The sequence below is a fragment of the Sabethes cyaneus genome, chromosome 1, assembly GCF_943734655.1.
Source record: "Sabethes cyaneus chromosome 1, idSabCyanKW18_F2, whole genome shotgun sequence".
In the NCBI taxonomy this organism is placed as follows: domain Eukaryota; kingdom Metazoa; phylum Arthropoda; class Insecta; order Diptera; family Culicidae; genus Sabethes; species Sabethes cyaneus.
In genome coordinates this window covers 61743450-61762747 of record NC_071353.1, presented here as the reverse complement: position 1 = coordinate 61762747, position 19298 = coordinate 61743450, and the positions used below count along the sequence as shown (strand labels likewise).

General features: G+C 38.4%; 1 protein-coding gene across 1 annotated transcript in view; it reads right to left on the bottom strand.

Annotated features, from left to right (window-relative positions):
• Nucleotides 1-18281, bottom strand: part of LOC128745013 (uncharacterized) — a 71826-nt gene extending 53545 nt beyond the window's left edge. Inside the window, exon 1 of the mRNA XM_053842037.1 lies at nucleotides 17946-18281. Within this exon, the coding sequence (XP_053698012.1) occupies nucleotides 17946-18098 (153 nt within the window). The 5' untranslated portion in view covers nucleotides 18099-18281. The remainder of the gene's footprint in view (nucleotides 1-17945) is intronic.
• Between the last annotated feature and the right edge of the window lie 1017 nt (nucleotides 18282-19298).

The window sequence follows — 19298 nt, the reverse complement described above, 5'->3', positions numbered from 1 at the left end:
TGTGACGCTTTTAATCTCACTCACTTTTCTCGGAGATGGCTGAACCGATTTTAATGTTCTTAGTGTCAAATGAAAGGTCTAGGTGTCCCATTGGTCGCTATTGAATTTCATACTGATCGGACTTTTAGTTCAAAAGTTATGTATAAAAATACGAAAAATATGGGACTTCATTATCTCATAGGTCTCTTAACCGATTTGAACAAAATTGATTGCATATGAAAGAGGAGCCTTGCAAACCCTTAACTTCCAAATTTCATGACGATTGGACTTGTAGTTTGAAAGTTACATAAAGAAATGTGAAAAAATAGTATTTAAAACATATTTATGTAACATATAAGCATTAATTTAATGAAAAACATCACACGTTTTATGATTATTTGAAAATTACTGCTGAGATCTATCAAACGAAACCGAGTTATTTAAAATCGGACGCTTCATTCAAAAGTTATTCAAACTTTAACACTTAAGCACCGTATATTAAACCGTTAAAGCGTGTGAAATCAAAACATATCAATCAAATGTTGATTGTATTCAATATATGAGATGTGTGTGATGTATGTGTGTGTATGTATGTATGTATGTATGTATGTGTGTATGTGTGTATGTATGTATGTGATGACAATTTGCAATTTTAAAATTTGCAATGAAATTCAAGAAAAGTGAGAATCATGTCAATTGTCTAAAGTTTTTGAAGCCTCTTAGTGGAATACGAACTCAGAAATTAAAGAAAAGAAAAAACTTTTACCGACTAAATTTCACTATTTAATATTTATTCGCGACAGATACGTATACGCTTTGAAATAAGACACTGATGAAGCCTGCACGTCGTAGGTGAACTACGTATCTGTTGCAAATAAATATTAAATAGTGGGATTCAATCGAAAAGTTTTTTCTTTTCTTTGATTTCAGATTTCAATTGTCATTTTCTTCACTTGCTGTTACTCACAATTGTACAAGAAAAGCAAAAAGCGAAGAAAAGCAGTTTATTTAAGCATGTAGGTATAGTGGTGTATAGAATCAAAAATACTAGTGAGTTGATTTTTCCAAATAAATTTGTACAAATTCCAAACAAATTCTGCGCATCAATAGATGCTCTTTTCAATCAATAGATACTAGAGCTTAGAAATGTTATATGAAAAATAGGAAGTAAACGTTGCACGGTAGAAATTTTGTAAGATTTGTTTTCGTTAGTGATATTTTAAAGGACAGATGTCTTATGTCATGTATCATGTTTTAATAAATAAATCAAAAAAAGACAAGCACTGGGAATCATATCGATCGTATTTCCCATTCTCAAGCATGTTTATGGCGCAGCTTTGGCACTATTTTTCGACCTCATCTTGTTTTCCTAACCCTCTAACATTGTAAAAACGATGCGATCAAGCTAATGACTATCTTTTCATGAAAGTACATTCAAAAGAAGCTTAAGTTTTGATTTTCATGCAAAAATAATTATCTGAAGGAGCGCTAGCTAAGAAATAGTTCCATTTCTCGTTTTCATATCTAATGCTCTATTCAGTAATTTTTTTCTAATTCAGTTATATTGCAAAATTGAAGCCAAGCAAACCAATAGTAAAATTTTGCGATCAATCATTTTGTTGTAGATATCCTTTTTCTTCAAAAGCGAAATATAATAATAATTTTTCTGAACTCTTGTTTTTCAAAGATGCTACCTTTTGAATGCATGGTATTAATATCAAAATATCAAAAAATCTGCTATGAACAAATACTTCATATTGTCAATTCAAAACAAGTTTCGTATGTGGCTCTGAAGCCCGAAAGTTAAGGCCGTCTGTAGACCCGTTAGAGGGTTAATTTCTAATTTTCTATACATATTCATTCAAGTCTGTAAAAATTATCTTTTGTGTTTACATTATTTTTCTATAAATATTATAAAACTAAATAAGGTGTTCATCAAGTAACTTAAATGACGCTTACGCTTACGCACCCAAGTAAAGAAAATATAATTATTCTACACAATACGTTGTGAATTTTACTGGCAAATAAGGATTTTGAGGAATACGGAACGGATATTTAAAAATATAGTCTAATATAACATCTATACATCTACAATTAAGTTCCTGAGAAATTAAATAATGATTACTGTGGCAGTAGAAAGGCTAGGTCACGCCGCTAGGTGGATTAATTCGGGTTTTTTTATTATAAATCAATCTCCCCTAACGTCAGAAAATTCTTTTTTTGCGGTTTTTTTTACTGATGATGATGGTAATGATGATATTTAAGTAGAAAAAAATCTATTATCACAGGCTTTATTTTTGTTTTGTTCTTCGATAGAAGGGATACAAGAAAGCAATTCTGTGGTTTTAGGGAGGTGAATCAATAATGGCCAATTTATAAGTATTATGGTTTAAAATAAATTATTGAACAAAATATTTTTTTAACCCGGATAATCGAAACCCCGGATAATCGAATCCCCGGTTAATCAAATTCCCGGATAATCGAATCCGGCATGTATTAAAATTTATTAAATGGAATACAATTGCATCATATCGTTTTCAGTTTATTTTTGAACTTCACCCTCCCATTTTTAGCATCACGGAGAAACAGTAAAGGGGACCCTACTCTGGAAGACCGAAAAATATTATAGATTTTCGTAAATTTTTTTCAGATGCTAGAATTATAGTTAACTGTTGGGGTATTTTGGTTATTGGTTCAGCTATATTTTAAGATATACTGTGTATTTTATGGACTAGCTTGTCTCTATCTAAGATTAATTTCGACTGACTATATATTTAATAGAATTTATCATTTTATGTCAAAAGTGCTTATATGTGTGAGTAAATTGATCATTGCTATCTATTCTTCAATTGGACCGGTAACACCGACTTCTTATCGGTTTACAACCGGACACCCAGTATCACCTTATCTTCAGTTAGGTGTCTTTTGCATCAAAAATCAAATATTTAATTACTTCTTATTTTCACAACTATCCATCTACTGTAAGATAATCTAAAACCTCATCGGTTAATTCAATTCCTTCGATGTCTTCCAGATGCCCCCACCGTTTCATCCGGTCCGCCGAATAAACCGTGGTTTTGATTCGGCCCGACGTCCGCGACACTGGAATCTTCTGCAGCTCATACCGTTCATTTCCCAATATAGTCTTTACGATATATGGGCCTTTGAACTTTGCTTCCAATTTCCGGCTATGACCCATAGCAATTTTTTTTTGTATGCCAGAAGGGCATTGGGTTAAAAGGCCACTGCGACAGTCTTAATGATCGTCTTTTGTGGCAGGCCCATAGCAGTTAAATCTCGTTCCACCAACACTAATTCACCCACTTCACAGCGATTCGCGCTCCTGCGGCGATCGTCAAAGTAACGTTTCTGCAACAGTTGCCTCCTCTCAATTGCTTGGACTGCCTGACGCTTTAGCCCTTCCGAATCTTTCACACCGTTGTCCTTCTCGTCGTGTAGCACCAGCATGATAGCATTGTGATGCACATCTCTCGGCTTGTACGAAAACACCAACAAGCTAGGCGACAAGTTGTTGAATTCGGCAAATTGTTTATTGCCCACTGGATTTTCGGTAATTGTTCATCCCATCGCGTGCTAGCTTCACCGACCATGCAACGAATAGCATTCAGCACAGTTCGGTTCGATCTTTCCACTTGCCCATTCGCTCTCGGTGTTCCAACTGCCGTCTTCACGTGTTCGATAGCATTTTCGCGACAATATGTTTCGAAAATATTAGCAGTAAACGCCGTGCCTCTATCCGTAATGATTCGCTTTGGTGTTCCAAACGTTCCAGTCACCTCCTCCATAAATGTTAACACCATAAATGGTTAAGCTCCATAAATGGTCCTGTTTTAGTTGACCGCACCGCTCGAGCAATCACAAATTTCGAAAACCCGCAAGTGAGGAGCAGCACATACTGATTTCTCCGAGCTGAACGTAGAAAGGGACCCATGTGATCCAAATGAATGGTGCTGAATGGAACTGGATCTTTCTGTATAGGATGTAAGAATCCTACCGGCTTCCCACCTTTGCTCTTATGAAAAGCACACTGCGGACACGCGTCGATGTAGGACCGTACGTACTTCCGCATCTTCGGAAACCAAAACTTCTCTCGCAAGCGTTGTAGCACTTTTTCTTCCGCGAAATGACCCATCTCATCGTGATACGTATGAATCATTCTCCAACGAACTCTATTCGGCACCACAAAACACATTTATCCTGCCACTATTCTCATCAAACGGTTTCGATCTAATCGGTAATTCTGCTGCACTTGTCGTTCTTCGTCAGTCTCCGGATCTCGTTGCAACACATCGATGATATCAACTAACCGCGGGTCTTGCCGTTGAAGCGCCACCAGGAAATCACGGTTGCCTATTTGTATCTGCAGCATATCACACAGTACTGGTTCAACTGACCGGCCACTTTCTACCGGATTCCTACTGAGGGCATCGACGTGTTTCATTAATCGTCCCGCTCTATGGTCTAGTCGGACCCATAAAAACCATCGACCGATTCGCGCATTCATGTCCCTTTTCAAGTAGGTATCTTTCACTGCACTACAATCCGTTTGGAGCACAAAAAACTTTTCAATCAGGTATTGGCGGAACCGTTCTACGCAGCCAGCACTTCCAACTCGTAGCTGTGGTACTTCCTTTCCGCCTCAGAAGTTTTGTTACTGTAGTAGCTGATCGGCTGCAACCCTTCGTCCATACGCATTAGCAGAATACCAGCTAACCCATCCTGCATTGCATCAGTGTGCAGCTCAATGTCACGCTTTGCGTCAAACACTAAAAGAGGGCGATTACTAAACATTTGCTTAAGCTCGACAAAAGCTTCCGTTTGGCTTGCAGCCCAATTAAATTCCGCCTCCTTCTTTAACAATGCAAACAGCGGCGCAGCCACCACACTAAAGTTTGGTATAAATCGGCGAAAAAATCCTGCGAGTCCCAAAAACTGTTGAACTTGTAGCACATTTTGAGGTTCTGGAAACTCCGACACTGCCCGCGTTTTAATTTTTCCTGGACGTATGCCTTGCTTAGACACCTCGAATCCCAAAAAATCGATTGCCAATTTGAAAAAGTGCGATTTCTTTAAGTTGATTGTGAATCCACTTTCCGCGATCACTTTCAGCAGCCGCTCGAATTTTACTAGTAATTCCGCTCTACATGACCCACCAATAACGAGATCATCAATATACGCCACTATGCCTTCGCCGCGAAGCTTTTTGGTTAGCTCGTTTATCGCACGTTGAAACACTGAGCAACCATTGGCCAATCCAAACGGCATCCGCAAAAAATGGAAATCCGGAAATTCATTGATGTTTAAGGTGAAACTGGTCGTCATTGATTCTGACAATTTCAAAAGCAGCTTTTCTGTTCATGAAAATATATTCGCTGTGTTCAAATTGGCAAGAACAATACAGTATTTACCTTTTTACAAACAGAACCCCGCTTTTGGGCCCAAAAACTGCTTCCGAAATTCGGCTCTCCCACAAAAAGTTAATGACTGCTAATTTCCCGTTAAGCCAGGTCTATGGCACCCAAAGTGTATTGACTACAGACGGTAGATAATCTACAGACGCGCAAAGAGCGTTGCATAAAACACCAATCGAACCGTCAAATCGAGGCTCCAAATGAGCAAAGTAAACAAACTTGTGTTTTGTATACGCAAGGAAGACTAAGTTTGGTAATCTACCTGTAATGTTTAAACTTAAACTATTGATTTACTAACAACATATGGATTAGTTACCATCAATATATCTGAAATTAAAAAATTATGAAATTTTCAAAAATTTTAGTCGTTTATGTCCCCCTAAGCATATTTGCTATGACGGAGCTGTTGATATTTTTCTGGTTTTTGTATGAGAAAAAGAGGGAGAGAAATATTTTTGCTTTGGTTTCACGCACGCGTTGACAGTTCGGTATGGGATTTCATGTAAATACGAACATGCTTTAAAATCTTATGCGGCTCCGTCATAGCAAATTGCGAAGTGAAATCAGCGAAATACAGTAGGATTTCGAATTTGATAACAAATGCGTGTCGTCTATGTTGCCAAAATCGAAACCCTTTTTTGACATGAAAAAATTTAATATATATAGAGTAAGGAAGGGTAAAAGTGCGATTCAATAGTTTATCGATGCAGATTTCGAGTAAATTTTCAGCATTGGCATGGATGGGTGACTACTTTGACAGCTTGAATCTAACGTAAACTTTGGTTGCTTACGAACCGTAGTTGCTGAGTTATGTGCAAATGTTATTTTAGGGTGGTTTTGATGTAATTTTTCGTTATACGGCAAATACGATATCAACAGGAGGGTATTACTTGTTGCAAATTTGTAGCAGCGTTTTACATCACTCACATATCTGTTTTGAAAATACGACGAAAATAATTTACAAAATATATTTTGCTTCTCCGTAATTTAATCTAACCCCGTCAAGCGCCTGGCGGGGTAAAAGTTCGATTCACGGACGGGGCAAAAGTGCGATTCATGGACGAGGCAAAAATGTATAGCTAATTATATACAGCTTTAGGCACTATATTACAGTTACTAGAAATGAAAGATCTGCAGAAAACTGTGTGATCTACAGATGTTGGCCGAAGAAAAACAATGTGTTTCCGCTGATGAAACAAAAAACAAACGTTTGGAAAAGTTTCGATCTAACGGACACTGCAATACACCAGCGCAAAATAGAATAGGTACAAATTGAGAATATTCCTTAACGAAACATACCAGAGATTGAAGATAATATGGTTTTTTTAGCTTCTGCTGGGCTAATTTCATGGATTCTAGCTTCGAACTTTTGCCCCGCGGTATTCGCACTTTTGCCCCGCTAGTGGGGTAAAAGTGCGAATCTGCACTTGATCAGAAGAAAGAATTTATTTTGCAAAACACTATTACCGCAGATGATTTATAGTTGAATGTGAAGACATTGAGTTACTGCATCACTATAATATATATTATGTTGTCATTCTTCTTTATATCTCACGAAAATTGATGACAACTTCAAACATCGCACTTATGCCCCGCCCTACTCTATATATATTTGTTAAAAATTGACTAAATTTTATTAATCAACGACTGCAATTATTTATTTTGTGCGAGTTAATTGGCTGCAGGCTGAATTAGTTGGGTCTCGGCCCGACTGACGAATTAACCAAGCAAAATAAGCCGGTTGAACTAACCTATGTTGGTCGATTAAACGCCGTTCCTCGGACCAAGAGGACTTGAGTTGGCCGAATTTAGCTCGAGAATAATGTCGGTGAATCGTCTTGTCATGGTCATCGAATTTAGTCGTCTCCTCCTTTGTCCGCGTCTGACTTCTGGCCCTTGCTTTCTTATTTTTTTATATGAGCAGTACTACTTTAAAACCTTTTTACAGCGCATCTCACATTTCACATAGCCTGTGATGATTCTGTTCACTCTTATCCTAGATGTACTTAAAAAAAATCGCCGTAATTCGAAATATGTTGTAAAAATCCCGCGTTAATTGAAAAATCGTCACAAAATAGACCGTGTTAATTAAAAAAATCGACATAAAAACCGCGTCAACTCACAAAGTCCGTAGCCCAAACCCAAAAATCCGCTGAAAAAATCGCATTAATTCGCAATATGGTGTAAACAAACACGTTAATGCAAAAATCGTTATAAAAAACCGCTTTAATTCAAAAATCGTACTTAAGCGTATGTAAAAACCGGTTTTATGAGACTAACTCCGCCTGCAAATGATGGATCTCGGTAGAAGCATGTTCGATGAACCTGAAAATACTGAGAACCGGAGCAGAGGGTCCAAAGCCCCCAAAGGAGGATGGTTTTAATAGCTGTTATACATGGCTAAAAGTAAAAACGAGAATGGATAAACCCCTAATCCAAGGTGTCATGCGACCCGTGCTGAGGGATGAATGGTGGAGGGGGAGTTCTATAAATACTCAGCCTGAAACCTCAAACGGAACCTGTGGAGTACCACAGCGCTCTCCATAGTAATTAGCTTTTACCGCATCATGACGAGCACTGATGCGGCGGACTCTTTTTTCCCCTCAACTCATGGGATTCTATGTGAATATACAAAATAATTCAAAAACAAATTTAACTTCAGTGAGCGTGGACGGATTAGATAATCCGTTCGCAAGAGGCGGTATCCAGAGATCTCCGCCGATGGATACGAGCAGAAGCGCAAGCGTAAGGGGAAAGGGAAGCGGCACACCTGCCGCTCCAACTAAATCTACGCCGAACGCAGCGATGAACGGCCCGTGCTAATAAAAGCAGTGGAAGGAAAGAGAGACATGCTACCAAGAGTTATAGCGGCGTCTTATCAGTTTGATGCCATTATCGAGTTCATGGCAGGTCGCAGCACCATGGCGAAGGACCTGAAACAAAGTGTGCTCAGGTTTCGGGGCACCATGCGTGCTGCGACGAAGGAGCACAGCGAACTCGAAGCGCGAGTAAGAGAAAGAGACCGAGAAGGCGTTTGAATCGAGGTCTGCACAAACGGATGCCTGCCGTCAATGACTGACCACACCGTGGCCCACGCGACTACGGAGCAGTCCAACGACAACAAGGTATCCACCAAACGTGCAAGGCAGTCTCCAGAGGAAGAAACCCCCACGGGCACGAAGAAGCGCCTGATCGCAAAGGGTCGCAAGCCAGCCGAAGAACCCACTGAGGGTAACGAGACGCAGTTGGCGCCCGACAATCAGTGGGAATTAATGAAAAAGAAGAAGGCCAGAAAGAAAGAGGAGGATCGAGGTCAGAAAAAGAGGAGCAAAGGCGACGCCCTTATCCTCAAAACTGAGGGCCGAAATATTCAGAAGTTTTGAAGGCCATGCGAGGGGATGATCAGTTGAAGGGTCTTGGCGCGGATAAAAACCTGGACGAGATCCCTGAAGCGAGCGAACTAGCACGAGCTCTCAAGGAGCAATGTAGCGTAGTGGTGACTACCGAGGCAGTTCGTCTGCGTAAGGGACCGGCGGGAACCCAGGTAACGGGTGACAACTAAAATTTTGGAATTTTTTTCTCAAGCTGTAAAAAAAACAAAGATACTTGAAGAAGATTTAATTTACCGAACTTGACGATACATTATCCATTGTTGAAAAAAATAGTGTACATTTGAAAATGGTCCGTAATCGGCTGTTCGGCTAAACTTTCGTTTGATGTCCGAACAGGAGCATTGTACGGCCGTCATGTTATGTGCGATTGCATCTCTTGATTCTACCAATCAACTGTTTGCAATTCGTGGCTCTCCAGTTATTTTTGTACACCAAGAAACTCAAAATCCGGAAGAAGTCTTCAACTGGGCGCACTGAGGCAGATTTTTCGGGTCGTGTTTTTTAGGTAAAAACGGGATCGAATGAGTATCCAGGAATGATAGCTTTTTTTGGCGTAATGCGATGATGCTCTATCCGGCCAAAACACGTATTGTCCATCTGCATGATGTTTTTGTAGAAGAATTCGTCTGGTGCATCTTAATTGATAGCCAAACCAGAGGACTTGTTGTTGAAGAAACAAGAAAGAGAACGATGTCCTTCTACGCCCATAATTTTGGCTGGTCTGCCACTACCTTGCTTGCGAATAGTTGTTGGGCATCTTCGGACATGGTAAACAATCGAAGCCGCAACATATTCGCTTTTTAAATGTTGTACCGCAGACTTTTTGCCGACATTTCTGTGGCAGTTCGTAGAAGTGTCTCCCAAAATCCCGAAATGCTTCGAAATGCTTGTTTCGACGTCATTTTAAGCAAAACAAGGTAAGCATAAACAAAAGAAAAAATATTGACAAAAAGAGGAGAGAGAGCTAACACATACTTATTCTCATTTCTCTCTGAGCTCGTATGAGGCCTCAAAAAAATTCAAAAATTTTAGTTGTCACTCGTTAGCAACTATAAGACTTCCACTGGTAGCCGGAAATGCAGCCCTGAAAGTGGCTAAGCTGAAGGTGGGATGATCCGTATGTCCACTGAGTGTGTTCCAGCAGCCGGAGGCCTGCTTCCGGTGCTTGGAGCGGGGGCACAAGCCCTGGAGCTGTAAGGGGTCAGACCAAAGCCACCTGTGTAGGACATGTGGCGGTGCGGGCCATATAGCGAGGAAGTGTACTGTGTCGCCCAAGTGCCTGATATGTACCGGCCAACGGGACGCTAAGCACACAACAGGAGGCCCAAAGTGCCCGGCAGGCGCGCCGGCGACTAAAACACGAGCGTAGTGCAGGTAACGCAACTAAACTTGAACCACTGCTACGCGGCCCAGCAGCTGTTGTACCAAGCAATTACTGAGTCGTTGACGGATATTGCCATCATCTCAGACCCATACAGCATCCCTACCGGAAACGATAACTGGGCCTCGGATAAGTCCGGGACGGCGGCTATATGGACGACAAGCAGGTTTCCGGTTCAAGAGGTTGTATTAACTGCAGACGAGGGATTTGCGGTTGCCAAAGTGGGTGGAGTGTTCTACTGCAGCTGTTATGCTCCGCCGAGTTGCTATATCGAGCAGTTTACGCGGATAGTACACCGAGTATCAGTTGTGTTGACTGGTCTAAGGCCGGTGGTTGTGGCGGGCGACTTTAACGCTTGGGCGGTAAAGTGGGGACGTCGTCGCACGAACCATAGGGGTCGAATTCTGCTTGAAGCTCTGGCAAAGCTTCAAATTACGTAGTCGTGCTAACGTAAGAACTAGAATGACTCTTAAATGTCTTTGGACACTACTTTTTTGTTCTTACAAAGTATAAAAATTACCTTTTTTGCCGACCGGTTTCGGGTAAGTAGTTACCCATCGACGGGGCCGAGTCCAACCGTGGACTCGGCCCCGTCGATGGGTAACTACTTACCCGAAACCGGTCGGCAAAAAAGGTAATTTTTATACTTTGTAAGAACAAAAAAGTAGTGTCCAAAGACATTTAAGACTCTGGCAAAGCTTAACGAATTTCATTCCAATCAAAATTAGTCGAGTCAAAAATGGGCTTTTTTCAACGTTTTGAGCTGGAATTGCTCTAGTGCTACTTGGCTATCCGTGAAGATACCGATTTCGCATGCCTGTATTTTCGTTTCAAGCATGTTGCTTGAAAAATGGTGGGCCACTTTCTTAACGAGATTGTCGTCCTGATGCTGGGTCCGTAGACTCCGGAGCCTGTGCAGACCCCCATTTTTTAACCATCTGTAAAAAAGCGGATGGTACCAGATGGAAGATCGGGCCCTCCATTATTCCACATTGAGCGATCAGTGTCAATCAACTCATATGGAACGTCCATATTGGGCCTAGCTTCTATGTGTGACATCTGACCAAACATCCACTAGTAGCCACTCTACCGCATATTTCATAAGTATCGTGTCAAACATACCTTTTTTGCACACTTCAGGCGAAACCTTACGATATAGTATAAATAACAGGATACCACATCCTCCTCTGGTGCAAAATAAACAATTATTGTTTAAGTTAAAGCTTCAAGTCAATTATGAAGATTGTATTGATTCTATTGATCCAGTAGTTTATATATTCTTATGTCTTATTGAGGTTGGCTTACTCTTATACGCCTTCCCGTTTTGTTATGTAACGTATAGTCATTTCAGTACCCAATTCCAGCAAAATGTTTTTGTACTGACGAGTTGGTGCTCGGGTTATTCGGACTCAACCTTCTTAAGCGTTAGCCTTGGGATCTTCCTGACCGAAACTTAATAAGCGTTGGTTTCGGGCATTTCTCGACGCGACCTTAATAATTGTTGACCTTTGGCTCTTCCCAGTGCAATTTTCATAGGAGTGTTCCTATTTTTTTCTGCTTAGCTATGAGCTAAAATCTGCGCAAACTATTTCTCATTTAGATTTTTTGACGTAGAACTACGTCTTTGCTTACTATACTGGGACTGGGTAGCACTTTGTAAACGAAAATAGAAGTGTAACGTTTGAATGAAAGATTTAAAATGCTAATAACTACTAAACTACTGAACAAAACTAAACAATTTATGTGTCGCTGGATAGATAAAATGACCAGCAATTTTATGGCGGAATAAGAAAGCAATTTTAAGGAGGGCGTAAGAGGGGGAAGGGCTCCTATACAAATGAGACACAAATTTCCTCAAAACTCGAGAATTAATCAAGCAAATGGAACAAAATTTGGCATGTGGGGGTTTCAGAAGATAGGGTTTTTTTCTATGGTGTACTGAGACCCCTTCCCCTTCTAAGAGGAGGGGTTCCCATACAAATGAAATACAAATTTTCTCACAACTCTAGAACCAATCAAGCAAATGGAACCAAATTTGACATGTGGGGGTTTCAGAAGGCAAGAATTTGAAACCGTTCACCCCTGTGGTAGGAGGATAAGGATTCTCATACAAATAAAACAGAAATTTTTGCGCATGTGCCATATTTTCTGCTATATAACAAGCGGTGAGCTAGGAAAGTAAACTAGTAAATCCTTCTCGGAGCAAAAGACAGTGAGTCGACGCCGCTAACTTACATGCCTGTTGCCATTCATGTCAAAAGAGAAGGACGTTCGAATTGCACGTCATATTTGCGATGAACGTGTTTTGGCTTTAATGTTATTTGTAACCAATGGCCCTTTTAGAGGCCACAAGCGAGTTAAAGTAAAATTATTGATATACATATGTTAAGCTACGCATAATCATATTTAATACAATAATCTGGGGGCTGGTCATTCATTACTATTTCAACCTTTATGATGCACACAAGTGATTTTTAAAAGAAATCTCTATGCCTCAATGGCTACAGGCGTTGTACTTATGAACCCCCGTCCATGTATTTTTAAAGCGAACATTGTATTCAATGAAGAATTTAATCTGAATACCGTGGACCCCCGTTCGTTTGACCGTTTTTAATCTGAACACTTTTTAATTTGAACCCCGTTGGTTTGCACAATGTGCAAATTAAAAATGGTTCAAATGTCATTCTCAACATGACATCATATGCTTATGCACACAATGCACATAAACACGATTTGTTTGTGCTGACCAAGCGTGTTTAATCTGTTTCACATTCCGTTTTCCCAACGAATATGATAGAAATCCGATCGGAAAATGAAATATTCGTTGCTTGCAACGAAGTATTCCACCACGCACACATATAAAGATTTTTTGAAATTAGCTGTGGACCTCGCTGAAGCTGTTTGCAGTTGGAATAATATCAAGAACATCAAATTCCAAACTCCCGGATCCTCTCCTCCACTCTTTGCTCCCCTCTCACTCCTACATAAACGGTCTGCAGCTGTCATTCTCGTTAGTGACGAAACCGCAAATTACTTCACTGCTAAATAAATCAAACCATCAAAACAATAACAAAGAACAGGGCGGCCAGTTCATACGAGTTTCAGCATATTTAGGGTGGCCAGTTGTTCAAATTAAAAAGTAACCCCGTTAGTTTGCATGAGGAGTCGTTCAAACGGACGGGGGTCCATTGTATTTCGCTCTTCTATTTTAGTTCACTTAAACAATGGCACTGACAGATTCTTATAAACATACATATACCAGAAATGCAGTTTACATTAGTCTTTAATCTAATGAACTGATATAGGCCTACGTCACCCTTTCGTACAACCCTTAGGGCTGCACACCTTGTAGTTTTTTGTTTGTTTGGCTATGAGCTAAACTCTGCGCAAAAATGGAAGTGTCCCTTATGTACAGCTGCTGATGGGGTCCAAAATAGGTTGCTTGCCCTAATACGTTGATATAAAGCAACCTCGATTCAAAGAAACTATATAACGTAACTTTTACCTCGATATAACGTAATTTTTGGAAATTAATGAAAACAGCTGAGTTAACTTTATTGCGATGTGACCTACAATTGGTACTGTGCGAAAATCATATCTATCTTTTAAATTTTGTAAGTTATAATACAACTTTGTTATTTAGATATTCGAATTCTTCATTTCTTAATGCATCGTTTAAACTACAAGACCAATCAACATAAAATTTGAAAACTAACTGTTTGAAAGCCTCCTCTTTCATTTGCAATCAATTTCGGTCGAATGGAAATAAAATTTCTTTTTCTTTCGATATAACGCACAATAGTCGGAAAATTGCGATTTTTGGCCAAAATTATTTTTTAGTTTCAAATTGATTCTAGATTATATTTGTTACAAAAGAAATGATTTAAACTTATAAGAACTCATATTTAGGATGCTTTGGGGAAAAATGATCAAATGTTTCCGATTGCTCGACCAAAAAAAAATTTTCTTTCTCGCGGGGATTCTTCCTTTTTCTCATTGAAACTCTCTTCAGGTACTAAATAAATTTAGTAACAAAGATAATCAAATTTGTTGAAAGAGTACTTAAAATTCTAAAGACTTGCTAAAAATATGACAATTTTAAAAGTATTTTTTTCGGAAAACGTCAAATTATAGCAAACTTTTAATTCATGTTTTGATACAACATACTTCAGCTACTTCGAGCACTGTAAGAAACTGCGGCGACAAGAGTTGTTTTTTGATTAAAGTTTATGAGAATTTCATTTTTATTATAAGTAGCCTATGGCGCAACTCATTGAGTTTAAATTTGTTTTCGTTTCATTTTTAATAGGCTAAGATATCAGCTTTAAAATGATATATAACAATAATATTTACATCCGCGGTTACTATTTATTTTTTTGGCATTTTTAAAATGACCTATTTTTTCAACTTTTGAAATGGGCAACTTTTACGGCTTTCTACATGTTTTACCTTTGTTATACTATATAACAAAGGTTTAGGAATTGGTCGAAAAACACGAAGCTGATCTAAGGCCCGGAGGGCCGAGTCACATATACCAATCGATAGGGTTCGACGAATTGAGCAATGTCTGTGTGTGTGTGTGTGTGTGTGTGTATGTGTGTGTGTGTATGTGTGTGTGTGCGCTGCTTATTTTCTATCGCCTATTTCGCGGAAAGGGCTGAACCGATTTGTCTGCTATTACTTTTGTTTGAAAGGTATTATAGTGGAGAATATTGCTATGCTATCTGTTTCGTGGTCCGACTTTTCGTTTAAAAGTTATAAGCAAAAATGTGAAAACTACGTGACACGATTTTCTCCGGAACCACACAACCAATTTCAACGATCTTAGTACCAAATGAAAGCTCTTACTATTGCTAAACATTGTGCCAAGTTTTATTGAAAACAAACAAGTGGTTTAAAAGTTAGCCTTAAAAAACCAGTTTTGACAAGGTTCAAATGATCGCCTGTTTCTCAGAGATGGCCAAACCGATTTATGCGCTATTAGTTTCATTTGGCAGGTAATATAGCCGGATAGATCACTATTGAATGGTTTTTTGATTGGACGTTTAATTTGAAAGTTATGAGCAATCGTATACACCACACCAAAATTAACAATTATTTATAATGATTTTAACCAAGATAATTTACCTAATTTCAATTATTTTTATATCAAACAAGAGGTTTTGACACTACGAATATATATACAAAATTTCATAAGAATTGGTTTTACCGGTCAAAAGATATTAACACTCGCGCCAACTTTTGTAACACGTTTACTCGCGCGCACAATAGCCCAAACCAAAGAAAACGTGCGTACTAGACTTTTGACTAGGAAAACTTGGTTTAAAGTTTATCAAACCTTTGGGAGAGTTTCTTGAAATTGAATACTGTATCGTCTGATAGAATTTGAATTTTGATTAATCCCCCTAAAAGTGAAATAAAAAAATTATTTTTCTTCAGTTTCAATATAACACATTGATATGTTCTGCAAAGTTTTAGAGCATATTATTACAAGAAATTTTGCTGAAGACAGTAACCTTCTATCTCTTCAGCGAAGTTAGAGAAATCTTATTTATTGTATATGCATTTGTAAAATCAGTTTTTCTATTTTAGCTCTTTTTGTAATTGTTGTATTACTTTTTTGTGTATTGCAAAGCTGTGCAAACAGTAAAAATACACAATTTTGCTGAACACAGTATCCCTCTATGTTTGCTTGTTTAGGAACTGTAGAACTTTGATCATAAAAGATACCCTGATTTTGACCCCGAATCACTCGACTACCAACAGATGGATACATTTTATACATTTTACATTTGCTGATAGTTTTGCTGCATACAGACACCATTTTTCCATATGAAGAAACGAGTGAAAATTCCAGTTGGGGTCAATTGCGGTACACCTTAATGCTGCTAGCTTCGTTTCTGTAATGTCGGTTATACTGATCTACTTTCCCAACAATTTAACGTATTAATGCATTGAATAATTATGACATTTTGCTCTTAACAAGTTTATTGAAAAATATACGTTAGATAAACAACGATTTGTAACTTTATAACACTATGGCGTTCAAAAACCTACACGTGTTGTACAAAATACAACAGCGTGAGTAACCGAAGGTTAATAAAAATTGATGAAATTTATTCAAGAATACTTTATTATTGTGAATCAGATAGAATAGCATGACAGAAAATTATGCATAGTTCAAAAACCCATAAACTAGACCTTTACTACGCAATGTATATGTTAAAGAATATTATTTCTTCTTACAACTTACTTTTACTTGCATTTACCCACATTAGTAACAACTTACTCAGCAATTTCATAAGAATGGTACTATCAAAATTTATAAGTGCCATAAAACGGGCTAACATTGATCGCCGGGGTAACATTGATCAAATGGACCATTCGCATAAATAAGTGGAATAAACCACTACTGCCAACTTTTCTGAACAATGTTTCCCCGTTTTACGGTACTTCTATTTCGTTTAAAGTTTGTAAATTTATTCAGTTTCCAAAATTTTTTTGTAAACAAACGCACCACGCAATCTTAACCAATAGATGATTTATTTTCCGAGGACTTGTCGATTTCTATCTAATAGCAAGTAAGACCGTATAACAAAGGTTCCTTTCACCACTAGGTGGATTAAATCAGGTTTTTTTTTTTCTATCAAAATTTTATTCCCGAATCATAAAAATATAGACAATTTACTACAAAACCGCGTTAGAGCATGTGCTAATATGTGAAATTTAAATACTTTATATGGAGCCCTTCTAGCCGTAGCGAAAATAAAAATAAAGTTGCTTTATATCGAGGTATTACGCCAAATTTCGTTAATTGCACTAAGCCTATCGTCGATTTTGAGAAAAACTTTTGTTAGTCTGGCTGATCTGACTGAGACAAAAGATGACATGAACAAGGAACAACACTTGAACTGTTAGTGAAAACAGCTCAGTTCAATTAATTTAAGTTTTTGTTAAAATCGGCGAAAAGCTTAGTGCAATTAACAAAATTTGACTATACTATATCGTAATTTCTACAAAAGTATATTAAATAACTGGTCAAACAAATAATTATTAACATTATTACGAACACAAAAATGGTGATTTGATATTTTACATAATTTTGAGAACATAGATTTAGAAACAATGAATTAGTTTGTCCTAAACAACAAGTTACAACAGTAAATATACTCGCTCGACTCAATACAGTTACCAATAAACACCCAAACTTAATTAAAACGGTTAAGCCTACAAAATTATCTCAGCTGTTCTCAGAAATCAGACTTTTTATAACTGCTCAATTACAAACGTTAAAAATGAATAATATACGAGCGCAATGCTCGTAATCATAATCAATTGGATATTTATTCCAGCAGTTAATAGTTGTCATAATATTAAGTGAACTACACTATTGCGTTTTTAATTTGTATCCATATAAATACACAGGCACGCTTGCTTTACGATAAATCACTTTGCCCACTAATACAAATACTCAAACAAATCGATATTGGATAATTTGCAGGGGAACAGAACTTCAAGAATAATTTAGAAAACAGACAGACAAAAGTTCATAGCGCTTCAGTTTGCTGTACGGAAACTTTTCATAAAAACTCGTAAACTCGCAGACCCCCTTCCCACCCCCGCGTACATACTTAACCCGCATCAAACTGGCAGCACTGAGCAGTCTCTTTTCCGTCCCTACCGAGATACCCCTTTTCAGTGAAACATTTTGAGATTCCCACAGCACTAGTTTTCCCTTTGGAATGCATTAAAAAATCTTACCGTTATGGTGGTGCAGTCAAAAATTTTATGAAGCAAAGTCTTGTTCGGAATGCTGGCTGTTGGAAACAGGGGACGTAAATCGTCAGATTTGTTAAAACACAGCCGACAAAATTGGCCTTCGTTATGTTCCGGACGCAGATCACTCTCGAACATTTTTTTCTGTGGATATCCTTACACTTTTAACGAATATACGCCGCGAACGCCAATTTTTGCGTCGGGCAGTTGTTTAAAAAACAAGAACTTTTTCCTCACTATTTACTTGCTTTAACCGGAAAATTGCCAACTCTAAAACTAACTTTTACGAGACGACGGAACGACCGACGAGAAGGCAGTCATCTTTTTCCTTCAACTTCACTTTAGACTTGACAGTCGCTCGCTACACCACAGCTTGAATTTTTAGCAAACGTTATCACACACACATATCAATCGTTTTACACCGTTTAGGTAGTTTGCTATATATTCATATTCTCTACAAGGCATGTGTTAGTGCAAAAATATAAGAGAAACGAAGGAAGAACCACGAAGGTTTGTTGACATTTTGTGAAAAGCCACAGATTTATTTGGCCAGATTTCCAACACATCCATTCACAGCACAGCGCGTTCAGATGACGCCTTTTAAACACAAGTGAATGGATCAATGAATGTACCGTATCCCCCCGCTAATCCGACACCCAATAATCCGACGACTCAATAGTCCGGATCTCGCTACTCTGGAAAATTCAGAATTAAAACGTGTTGTACTTGACTTCTTTCAATCGAACAGTACCTTCGTTTGGCGTCTCTGTTAAAGTCAGAATGGCACTCTTTCTAACTAAATGGAAATGGTACATGGTGCTGCTTCTAACTACGTTCACTTTTGCCATGGCTATAATATTTTCATTACTACTCTCAATAGACAATACGTTCTCTTTTGCCATGGCTATAATATTTTCATTGCTACAGTGGACCCCCGTTCGTTTGAACGATTCCTCATGCAAACTAACGGGGTTCGTTTTTGATTTGAACAACTAGCAACCCTAAATATGCTGAAACTTGTATGAACTGGCCGCCCTGCTCTTTGTTATTGTTTTGGTGGTTTGATTTAGTCTCGTTTAGTTGGTAGTTGCAAGCAGCGAATATGTTATTCTCCGATCGGATTTCTATCGTTATCGTTGGGAAACAAAATGTGAAACTGATTTAACTAGGATTATACACGTTAGATCAGTATAAACAAATCGTGTTTATGTGCATTGTCTGCGAAGGCAAATGATGCTATGTTGAGAATGACATTTGAACCATTTTTAATTTGCACATCGTGCAAACCAGCGGGGTTCAAATTAAAAAGTGTTCAGATTAAAAACGGTCAAACGAACA